General features: G+C 39.2%; 1 protein-coding gene across 1 annotated transcript in view; it reads right to left on the bottom strand.

Annotated features, from left to right (window-relative positions):
• ush2a (Usher syndrome 2A (autosomal recessive, mild)) overlaps positions 1-12579 on the bottom strand; it is a gene marked incomplete at its 3' end in the record, with an annotated part of 194350 nt that overhangs the window by 97952 nt on the left and 83819 nt on the right. Inside the window, exons 41-45 of the mRNA XM_080520729.1 lie at positions 10063-10225; positions 9843-9990; positions 6295-6452; positions 4113-4260; positions 2343-2498 (exon numbers count right to left, since the gene is read on the bottom strand). Coding sequence (XP_080376855.1) covers positions 2343-2498; positions 4113-4260; positions 6295-6452; positions 9843-9990; positions 10063-10225 — 773 coding nt within the window. The remainder of the gene's footprint in view (positions 1-2342; positions 2499-4112; positions 4261-6294; positions 6453-9842; positions 9991-10062; positions 10226-12579) is intronic.

Here is a 12579-nt window from a genome sequence, read left to right as displayed (position 1 = left end):
TTTAAACTATGCACTTTTATGTTCACTTCTCTCTCTCTGCTCTCCTCCTCCTCAGCTTCTCTGTCTCTTGCTCAGCTATCTTCTCTCTGTTCTTTCATAGAACAAGGACGCATCAAGACAGTTTGCCTTAAAGAAGTCTAAAGAGATGCCAGAGGCACAGAGGTAGAAAGAGAGATAGAAAGAGAGGAAACGTCTGGTATTTAAAATTTATACTTTCTTATGCCTTTGTTTTGAACTTGAACAGCAGAACTTTCCTAAGTCAGTCTTTTTGTTGTTTTCTGACTAAGACGTGGGTGTGGTGTGCTGTGTGCTAAGACGCATGTATTAAAACACTTTGGTGACATCAGCCAAGGTACTAATATGTGTATTGGTTGGTATGTGTTTGCATGAAGTGTTAATCAGAAATAAATGTTCAGATCATGAAGTACAGTCAATGGAGTGTGTGTATGCGTCGTCGTTTGCCACTGCACCAGTGAAGTTCTTTTTTTCTCCTGCATAGGAAGCTATAAAAAAATACCTTTCAAGTTTTCCACTTCACACGATTGAAGACTAGAATTTGAACAATGTCACAATAGTTCATGATTTCTTTGTGCACTTTTCTAAACAATTCTACAAAATTTACAAAATCTACAAAATAAAAAATCTTTTTCCAAATATATATATTTGGAAAAAGGAAAAATATTATTAACATTTGAAAATATCAATCAATCAATAAATCAATCAATCAAATACAGCGTGTGCTTTAGAGGTCAAAAACTAAATAAAAGAGTGCTACGATAAGGATAAATAAGTACATAAAAAAATACTAAAGTCCTCCGCCAGGTAAAAAGGTCAAACCTGAGGGTCCACGATGGCTCATAAGATACAAAAAAAAAAAAATCTGTTTTTTTTGGGGGAACACCAGAAAAAGGGCATTATAGTCATCAATCTGACTTGACGAGTTGAGAAACAAAAAAAAAGTTGATTGCATGGTAAATGGTTGATTTGTCCCGACCACTCAAAATACACGAAAGTATATTTATTCGTTAAAATATTTAATGAATGTATATGGTGGTTTGTTGGATTTCAAAATCTCAATGCAGTCCCTTTACATTTGTGAAAATTGGTGAAAATTTCCACAAGTTTTTCTTTTTCTTTTTTTATGTATTCATTCATTTTATGTTATTGAATTCACAGTCACATTGTTCATTTGTTTACAATCACATTTAGTTTGACATTATTTACTTTTATCATTTTATTAATGCTCATTGGATGCTATTAAAATGTAATAAAATGTCAAGATTTACAGCTGCTCTGAATGAAGTAGTTAGAAGCAGTCAGGCAGATCAGGTGGGAGTTTGGTTTGGATCTTCACATAATGAATGCAAATTATGTCCCTTGTGAACGACTGGAGTGCCCCTATTCAGGGTATTTCGCTTTTCAATATGGAAAGGTACCTATAACAGTTAGCACTCCTTCCTCATAATGATAATATCCCTGGTTCAAGTCTAGTTGAGTGCATCTCATTGTGAAATGTTCCTGTTTTCCCCACATTGGTTTTCTCCAGGTCTGACCATAGTTTTTAAAATATGCATTTGAGGTTAACTGACGACTGTAATTTGCTGGGATCTCTGATGGACTGCTGACCTTGACTTCACTCATAGTAAGCCGGGATCATCTCCAGCCTCCCGTAAACCTGATTTGGATAAAGCGGTATCGAAGATGGATGAATGGAAGGTTAAAGGAAGTTCTAAGTCATCATCAAATATAGTTCCCACATAAAGTCTACAGTTCACAATACCACAGGCTGCACAATATTAGGTGAATTAAGGAACTGCAATATTGATTTTTATTACTAATGTAACGATTTGCAATAAATACAAGCATTTAGGGAGAGAATGCTATTGTCTTTGATCTTGTGAATAATGTTTTAATTAGTCACAAAACATATTTCTTTAATATTCTAATATTTTGAGCAGTAATGCACAGTGCATAGAAACAATTTATCGCAGTGCAGTCAGTCTTTCGCAGTAGACTTATAGTCCATGTGGATATCGCAAAGACACAAAGTTTGCCATGTATTGTGCAGCCCCACAAGCTAACTCCTGAAAGTCCAGTCTTTCCCAATGATCTCTCAAAACTTTACAAATGAAGCCATGAAGTTGCACAAAGATGACGAATGAATTAATGTGACTTCAAAAAAAAAAAAGAAAAGAAAAAAGTTTCACATGTGTTGACATAATTATCTAAATCAACTGTTATTGGAGTTAGTTTGGAGATTATATTGTAAACTATAAACTGAGATGTTGATATCGATTTACAGCTATTCTTTTACACATTGAGCATTTTTATTGAGTGTGTACCTGCTGGAAGTGTAGTAATGTTGTGTGGCAGGCTGTCAACACAACCCTGTGTGTTACACCCTCGTATCCAGAAGCTGTAACTCGTGTAAGGATGCAGGTCATTCACAGACAACCAGATGCCTGCTGCCGTACTTCCATCCAGCATGCCTTCACCGTCTAACAGTCAGGAAAACACAGAAAGAGACATATTAGGCCAAGCAGACCGTACAGATCCAGTGACAGGGAAAGCAGTGATGTTGTGCATGGATTATTTTCATGGTACGTTTATTTATTCGAGTCATCAAAGTGATGGCAGAAAAGTGCTTCATAAGAAACACGTGCAATACGGAAGTGCAAAGAGAGTGGAATAAAAGGGAGTTCAGGAGGGAGAAATTCAGGCTGAGATGAATGGGGTGTGATCAAAAGAGAGGGGTCTCCATTTTGAGGTTATGCAAGGATAGTCAAGGGAAAGGGATCAGAAAAATACTCCACGTAAGCCGATCCAATATATTTAGATGGACAGACACACACAAACCAAAATCAGTTCTGAGGAGTGATGAAGGCAGTTTGTATCAAAGAAATAAGGCGTTATGGACAACTAGAGCGAAACACCATCTCTCTTCCCCTCTTTCTTCCACACCTCTTCTATCCTCTCCACTCATTTTCATGTGTCGCTACCTATGTGAGGCCTGGATCAAAGTCCTGACTCACTCTGTGTGTGCGTGTGTGTGTGTGTGTGCGTGTGTGTGTGTGTGTGTGTGTGTGTGTGTGTGTGTGTGTGTGTGTGTGTGTGTGTGTGTGTGTGTGTGTGTGTGTGTGTGTGTGTGTGTGTGTGTGTGTCTCTGTTAGTCTTTTTTCTATGTCCACCTTTAAAGTTGCATTTTGCTCTCTATCTGGTCTTGTTGGTCATTGCATTGCATCTTGTCTTATTTCATTATCTTATCTTTTGAGCCCCTAAAGTATTAAAAAATTAAATCTAACTGTGGTTTAATTACTGCTGTAATTTCATGTCTGATTTTTGGTGTAGTTTTGCTCGGTTGTGTGCATATTGATCTGCAGAACAAATGTCTCAGAGTTTAAATGTATCTGTCTTTACATTTGCTGGTCTACATTTCAGTATTATTTAGTCCAGTGAAGTGACCCAGGCTTGATTTTTGCCACATGGCTTTTCTGTACAGAGTTTGCATGTTGTCCCAGTGGGTACGCAGGTCATTTCCCGGTACCGCAGCCTCCTCCCACAGTCCAGCGTGTTTGCTTTACTGTGAACGATAAATTGACCATTGGTTTGACTACATTTACATTATACTATAATAATAACTTTATTGATATAGCACTTTTAAGAACAGCTGTATGGGATTGCCTGTTACACTGTTCATCCTGCGATTAATTTTACAGTCAACAGTCAACTTGGGGGGGGGGGGGGGGGGGGTCTAATTTTGACACATCAGGTGGATTGATAATTAGTAAGCATATATTAGTTAAAAAATATCTCAACTCCAACAAACAAAAAACCTGACATTGTTTTATGATTGAACATGTTTGCACTAGTTTTGCAGTGTTAAAGTGCTTTAGGTTATAAGCTGCATATCCTCAGGAAACATCATGGAATTCAGTGTGTCAGCTGAGATCAATTTGGCACATGGGAGGCGAAAACAGGCCCGGTAATGTTGTGTGGAACCTATGAATGGGTGTTTTTATGTATGTTAGCTGCTGCTGTGTATATTAGGGTTATATACTTACTCCATGTGGTGTCTTTATGTAAGAGTGACAGGAATGAAATGTACTCATTACCTTTGCTTTTGTAGTACAGAGTGTAGCTGAGGTTCCCATTTGCTCTAGGAGGAGGTGTCCAGCGGGCTCGGAGCGATCGAGAGCTCTGATTTGTCATCTCCAGCAGTATGGGGCCCTCTGGGGCCAACTCTAAAGTACGACTTTCCACCTGATTTAAAAAAAAAGTATGGAATCCGCACATGGGTGACAAAAATTATACAAGAACAGGCATTCAGCACAAAGTGAGTTAATCACAATGCTTTTTCATAATAGTTTTGTTCACCAAAATCACTACATGGATCTTATCAAATACGATCAACCTCTTAAAATCACAAATTTTAAGCTGTCAATCCTATCTTTACATTGCTGAAATGTATTTCTTTGGATAACTCATTACATTAACCCTCCCATAAGTGGATTTTAGATTTTATTGTTGTGCATTTGTCAAAAAACAAGCAATAAGTGAAGGGTTCTCCCTTTCTCTAAGACAAGTTCAACTGTTATTGTCTGGCAGTTTCTAAGCTGGATGAAAAGCGTGCGTGAGAGATATGCGACTCACTGGTGGATCATGTCTGTGATTGGAAATACTGCAGATTGTCTGTGGGCCGTGATGACAGGGGCACAAACCTCTATTTTAATTTTTCTGCTAGTTTTTTTAAGAGTTCCCCAGGACCCTGCCAAAGGGTTTCGGTTATGCGACGGTCACAACCCGCCGTACTTGCAAGTACGTGCTGTCTATGTGCAAAAACGTGGGGGAAATTTGAGGATCCGTACGTGGTGAGTACCGCCTCTGTACGGGATTTGGAGCATGCAGACACGCCGCAGCACTTTTCGTGCATGAGGAGCTTTCGCTGCGTTTGGGCTCGGGTGGGTTGTGACCGTCGCTTTATGGGAGGTATGTGTGACAAATTATTTCAGTGGCAACAGAATAGGAATAGGAGGCGCACAGTGGAGCAGTGTTTAGTGCTCTCGCCTCACAGCGGGAAGGTCGAGGGTTCAAATAGTGGCCCGGCTTTTCTGTGTGGCGTTTGCATTTTCTCTGTGTGCATGTGCAGAGGTATACCCTGCCCTCATCCACAGTTAGCTGGGATCGGCTCCCTCGCCACACAACCCTGAACAGCATCAAGCGGCATACAAACTGGATAGATGAGCAATGGAAATGTAGGCAGTTAAAATAAAATAGTTCAGAAAGAAATAGTACTATTAATTTAGTCATCTTTGTTTAATTCTCATCTGATTTTGGTTTATTGTTTATCCTTAAATCATTTTCATAATCATCTCATGGTTATTGAGGATTGTGTTGATCCCCGGAAGGTGAGCAGGAGATTTTTGAGAGCATCCCCCCCCCCCCCTTTTAGATGCTCCTTTAGAAAAGGTTAAATGCAGATCCTGGTGCACACTCTCCTCAGCTTCCCTTTATGTCCTTTTTACCTAATGTTTAATTTTCTTCTGGCCATTGACCTCATTATTTCTTAGTCCGAGCCTTAAATTTCCTTCTTTCCTTTCCATTCTCTTTCTTGTCTCCAGTTCATCTGACTCCCCCTCTTTCCCACCCTCCTCCCTCTGTTCTGCTGTGTCAGCAGTTCTCAGTGTTTGACTAAACATGGCCTCCGTATTGGAAAAATGCCCCAAAACATGGCCTGTCGTGAGAGATGTCGTTGAGCGTGGAGTGGCATTTCCTACCAAATGTCACTGTCGCCACGCCAACCCTCGTTATTGAGCTCAGCTAATCGATCACCTTTATGACACCCCGTGACACGCGTGCATGCGCGTGCACACATACACAAGCAAACACACGCACACCGTGTGTGTTGGCATCTGAGTAAGCGTTCCACAAGTGCGGCTATGTTTTAGAGCATTAGGCACAGCGATGATGTGTTTCATGAAATTGTCTGTTTAAGCGGTTTTATTTCACCCAGTGCAGAATTTTATGAAGCCTTTTCTACACTGAATAACACATGTTGGTGAAAAGATCAAGGTTATACTACATTGCAGAAGTTTTATTTGTTGGAAGCTTATAATATTACAATATATGTAGAAAACAAAATATGCAGGCAAACTGAAAAGATACAGCTGCTACAAAAATTGTCAAGGACAAACCTGAGTCAGTATCGCCAACTTTATAATTATGCTAAATTTGAAAAATCTCCAGAATAAGAATTATTAGCTTTTATGGAACAAAAATGTGCTGCAATTCACTGACCATTGGTGACTTGCCACAGCCCTGTGCTGTGCAGGCCTGCAGCCTGAGTATGTGTCGGCTCCACGGAGAGAGTCCATCCACCACAAAGAACTTCTGGGAGGAACTGGAGTTTAAAATGAGAACTCCATCCAGCCACAGACCATAGCTGGTTATAATGCCTGTGAAATACAAACAATTGATTATGACTTGTGTCGGGCATGGACTAAAAAGTAGAAAAAAAACAGGCAAACTGTCCGATCGTCTGGATAATAATGTCTGTAGTTTTTCAACAACAGTAATCTAATTTAACCTTTACCCACAAAGTACAAGCAATTCTGTACAACACTTAATTCTCTTCCATTGTCCAAATAATCAGGGATTGCACTGTTATCAAAATCGCTTCAACTAAGCTCAAGATCACAACTCTGATTATGTTAAAAAAGAAAGAAAAAACCCCCCTGATTTGTCTAAATTTTTGGTCAATCACAGTGAATGTATTATGCTGCAAGTATCACAGACATAGTTCTCTTTTGTCTGAAAAAGTATGACACACTTGACGGCATTTCTACAGTCTTTACATTGTTCACTCATATACAAGCAGGAGTGATTACAATGGCCGAGTGAGCTTCACTGTGCCAGGATACTGTCTGGGTCATTGGATTACAATGCAAATGAAAACTGACTTAGGGGCTCCACACCTGCTTGTCAGTGTGTCCTAGAGTGATCCAATGGCAAAAACGGCACCAAAATGACAAATGTAACCATAGGCGTTGTGTGGATAAAGGCCCTGAGAAGGACAGCAATACCGGAGTGACACACGCACACAAAAATGAGGGTTCAAATAGGCGTGCATGCGCTAACTCATCTGCAAAAGCACACATGAACACACTGGACATTCAGATGGGAACTCGCACGTACCCGTACTCGCATACATGCACACACACAGATACCTCAGCACAATAATTACATTACATTACATCCACGCAATAAAAAAATGAAACAGTACGGGGCCAAATGTGCTTTTCCTTAATAAAAATGCATACGGGGGGCTCAAAAGATCAGTGCTAAGAACTAAGAGTCTATTCTGCTTTAATCATGTGTGGGTTTTATTATTGCTCAACACAGATATACACACCTATCAGGGAAACGAAGACACACAAAAACCCCACGGACGCAAGCTACATCTGGGAAGCTCTTAATGTGGCCAATCACATGCGTGTGAGTGTGTGTGTGTGTGTGTGTGTGTGTGTGTGTGTGTGTGTGTGTGTGTGTGTGTGTGTGTGTGTGTGTGTGTGTGTGTGTGTGTGTGTGTGTGTGTGTGTGTGTGTGTGTGTGTATGTGTGTGGACATCTGTATGTGCTTGTGTGTGTGAATAAGCCCATATCAGTATAGGTTGTAATAAAGACAGGTTGGGAAATGAAGCAGCGAATGCATAACAGGCTTATTTCCCCTCTTTGTCTGCGTGTTGCCCCGACCTAATCCCCGAGAGGATTATCCCCCACAAATCCCTGCGGAATTGGGGAGAAGGGGGGAGAGAGAGAGAGAGAGAGAGAGAGAGAGAGAGAGAGAGAGAGAGAGAGAGAGAGAGAGAGAAATAGCACAGGATCTCACTCCTCTGAAACCCATCACCATCACTATCGTCATTGTTGCAATCCATTTATGAAAAAAAGAAGTGTCAATGAAAAAAAGGCACTGAGCTCTTCTTCCTTTTTAAGCAAAAATTAGAGCCTTATAAGCATGAAATAATCGGGTAATCATGATTAAGTGTCTCCCTTGTTATAAATTTCTGTCATCAGATGAGAAAAGCTTTAAGTAATTTATCCAGGATATTATGCACACACATCACAGGGTTTATGGTGCAAAATGCACTCATGTGGCATTAAGCGTAAAACACACATGATTCACTTACATACACACACATTATGGAATTACACATACTTTAACGAGCATGACAGTAACATTTGATAATATGTGGCAGCGCGATGTATGTTCGAGACTGTGAAATGGGGTGGGAAATTCTCAGATGGTTTTCACTGCTTAATTAATTTGGTTTCATGAGGTATACTATTTGTTAATGCAGTCCTTACTAAAGTGTTCTATTTAGAAGACACATCATTTCTGGTGCACTATGGACACGCTGTGTGTGTAGTACTCATACTCTTTATTAGCACACACTTAATTAATCCTAATCAGTACAATTCTTTTAGCAGTATGCCCAACTTAGCAAAGAAAAATTAATCAGAAATCATAAAGTTATTTAAATCTCCCCCATAGCAGTGCATGTTTAAACTATGTCATTTAACACACTTATTACAGCAGCAAAGACAGGTCTTTGTTTGATCTATGTATGAGACAATGGTACAACATATTTAATTAATTAATATAAGAATTGTAATAATAATTCCTTTTTACTTCACTTCTTTCAGTGCATTCTTGTGGTTGTAGAAACTCATTTCAGGCATAATTTTGTCTTGTACTAAGATGTCAACTGTGGTGCTGATTAATGTACACTTTGAGACCTAAAATAAACAACAGCAGAGATGACATGAATTCAAGGTTAAATAGGTAGGAAGTACATTTTGACCTCTAATTATGACATTTAATGTCAGCTAGGTTAAGTTTTTGCTTTACGGCTGCAGGATGATCATATATTGGGACTGGAAAAAAAAAAACCTCTTTTGATATTTAATGGTAATTCAGGTCAGAGCACGCTGATTTGTGATATAAGACATTGTTTTTTCACTGGAACGATTTAATATGTTGTGTCGTGACACAAAATTTCAATGGAAATTGTTTGGTAACCCAAAAGAAAATTAACTCAATAGTGTGATTGCAAATTATTCTGAATAAAATACACCTTGACCAAGGTTACCATGAAAGCCTGTGACTGGGTGCAAGTGTGAATTCTATAAAGGTAAGGAAAATAGAGGAAGCTGAGAGTCAGTCAGTGCGAGTCTAAGTGTTTCCAGGCTGCAGTTCTCTCTTCAGTCAAAAGGGAGCACTTTTCATCCACTTAAAGGAGCTTGGTGAAGCACGGCCCTCTCACTCCGATCGCTGTTGGTCTCAATCTCAGATTGTTTGTTCTCTCACCCCGTCTCTGTCTTTTTCCTCCTTCTCACCGAGTCCTTTATGCCCTCTCCTCTGCAGTTCCTTTTTCTGATTCCCTCTGTGTTTTTCCCCCACCTGTTTTATCTCCCGAAGACTCATCTGATTCTCCTCACATAAAGGGAAAATGTTCAAAACAGTAACATGGAGAGGATCGCTTCACGAACGGACAGGTCATGAGAACTTTATATCCAAGCCTAAACTGGGACACACTGTACTCAAGTCTACTAATAAAAAAATCAACATAGTGTTTTCCCTCTGCATGTTATATTTTCAATGACTTTTCAAACTGACACAAACAAAATCCGTTGAAAATCATACGCATGTAGTTTGAAGTTCATATGTTTGAACAAACACTGACATATTTTTATTTTTTATTTTTCAGAAGTAATAAGTCTTCAGATCTTATTGAATGTTTTTGGTGTGTATTGTTGAATGACTGCCAGAGGAAGTTGCCCTCTCACCATTCGGAGCGTCGGGAGCAGTCCAGCTGATGTTGAGTGCATGTGGGGACAAAGGGGTGGCCAGTGGAGCAGGAACATTCTCCGGGGTGCTCTCCTCAGTCTGCGCCTGACTCGGAGGGCTTAATGTGCAGCCGCCTCCTGTGCAGGCCTGACACAAACACAAAGTGTTAAGAGCGCCAATCCAATGTCAAATATATTAACTAATCACGAAAAGACCCACAGCCAGTGTGATGGTGTAAGTCGTCCCTGGTGTTAGGCTACGGAGCGTGTAGTCTTCAAAAAGTTCAGAGCTGTTATAGGCCAACGCCGGCTCTGCGCCGTCATGTGACAGGAAGATGGAATAGAACTCCAAAACACCATTTGTCTGAGTGGGTTGTGACCACCTACAGAGGAAGGAAAGATAAAGAGGGATTATGAAATACATTTACCAACTGACCAGTACTTAAGTATCTCATTATGTCAAACAACTTACGTGTACTTTAATAGTAAAAGAAGTAATAATAGTAATAAAATAAATATAAGGCTGCTTTTATTTCAATTGTAACACAAGTTTTTATTCTTCTTCTTAAAGCCTGATATTATACACATTTTTCAGACATTGAAATCAAATTGCTTCAGACCTACTAAAGAGCCACATTGCTGCTTCAGTTGGCATTCATCTGATTATCATGGACAAGACCATTACCAATTGTGAGTATAGCTGTAAGTTATATTTACTTAACCCCCCAGAAATAGTACAAAACAACAACAACAATAAAACAATTAAAAGATTTCACATCTAATTATAGAACAGTCAAAATCATTCTGTCTGTTTGACTTTTTCAAACGTCATACAATATGATCAAGGACTGCTTATATCACATCAGGTGCATCAATTTATTCTTTACTTAATGAAACTCCCAAAAATGCATTTATTTATGTTTCGCGCACAGGGTTGTACAGCAATTATATAAAGACTGAGAAAGTAAAATAGGATTGCAAGAAAGGAGGAGTGGTGTGTGAGCGGTCTTTTTGTTTAATCACTGCATCAAACTGCTCAGTATATCTACATATCTGCATGTGGGTGTGTGTCTGTGTGTGTGTCTTCATCACCGAGCTTCCATCTGTGAGCACATAAAAACAAGATGCCAAATAAAACACACACACACACACACACACACACACACACACACACACACACACACACACACACACACACACACACACACACACACACACACACACACACACACACACACACACACACACACACACACACACACACACACACACACACACACACAAAGAACACATAGTGGCACACTGTATACACAAGTGCCTTTGTCAGGTAGACGTGTCTCCTCTTCTATATTTAGAACAGGAAGGTCATCCCCAGCAGAGAGAGGAAGAGGGCCACACACAGTATTTAGACACAGAAACACTTGAACTCTCCATGATGAATAAAATACTATGAGAGAGATAGATAGATAGATAGATAGATAGATAGATAGATAGATAGATAGATAGATAGATAGATAGATAGATAGATAGATAGATAGATAGATAGAGACATGTGAAGATATAAAAATGAGAATAATATGTGAATAGTATATAAAAACCAAAATTGAAAAAAAAAACATTTTGATTCAATTAGTGCTGAGCTCAATGTCTCTAAGCTCGATGATTTGTGAGCTTTTTTGCACGCTATGTGTTTGTTTTTTGTAATAACTTAAGTAAAACATTCTGCAATCATGAGAAAATTAAACAAGAATTATATTCTTCAAAGGGCATGGTCATTTCCCCCCTACTAATTCATATACTGCGCTGAACTAATTCTGTTTTGAAAAAGTAAATTCCATGTATTTTGACTGACGATGGTCCAATTTTTAGCTCAAATAATAGTCAATCAATTTGATGGAGTATCATTGAACTCTGAGAATACAAAACATGGAGTGAATATGTCTTAAAAAAAAGAGGGGAAAAAAACAGAAACATTCTCTATTTTTAAATAAATAGTCTTACAAATCCCAGGGAGTCGCCCAGCCCTCCTGGCATGGAAGCAGAGGGAGGCCATTTTAAAAAATGATGGATTCCTTTCTTGGTTCCTCCCATTAAAAGCCAGTTTTATGAATGACTGATGAGTGTGTGTTAGCACACAATTAGCCACTGTGGCTAATCTATCACATTTATTATAAGATTTATATGCTGTCGATTGGCGGTGTGATGTATGTCCACTTTTGAAAAACTAAATCAAAGGGGAGTTGTAATAATCTCCGTCATAATTCACTGCGGTAATGGTTTTAGAAAACTATTGGTTTTAAAAGTCTGTTCCGAAATCTGTATGAAACAGCCAGGTGCTTTCTTGCCGTGCTAAATTTAAAACCAAATGTTTTAGGTGAAGCAGGCTCCAATGCTGCATCCCGGTTGATTTCCCTCCTGTACAGTCGCTCATCTTTTCTCACTCTTATTCAAGTTCCCATTTTCACAATTTTTTTTATGCTGAAGTAACTTTATGAACTGTAAAGCAGTTTTCACTGCTGCATCACGAATCCCTCAACTCGGTCCTCAGTGTTGTGTCATGTCTGCCATTCTAACCATAGTACTATGATTTCTAATACAACAAATCAAAAAACGGCATTTCATTTTTGTCTGCAAAATTAATTGGCTATTTCTTTTTAATTTTGTACACTTGGCTATATGTCCCTCCAGGGCAAAATGGACCATGTTGGTCCATTTTAAAGTGTTCAGCGCTGAAGCC

This window comes from Blennius ocellaris (assembly GCF_963422515.1).
Source record: "Blennius ocellaris genome assembly, chromosome: 1".
Lineage (NCBI taxonomy): Eukaryota > Metazoa > Chordata > Actinopteri > Blenniiformes > Blenniidae > Blennius > Blennius ocellaris.
The sequence above is the reverse complement of the archived record's forward strand: the minus strand, read 5'-3'. Positions and strand labels throughout refer to the sequence as shown.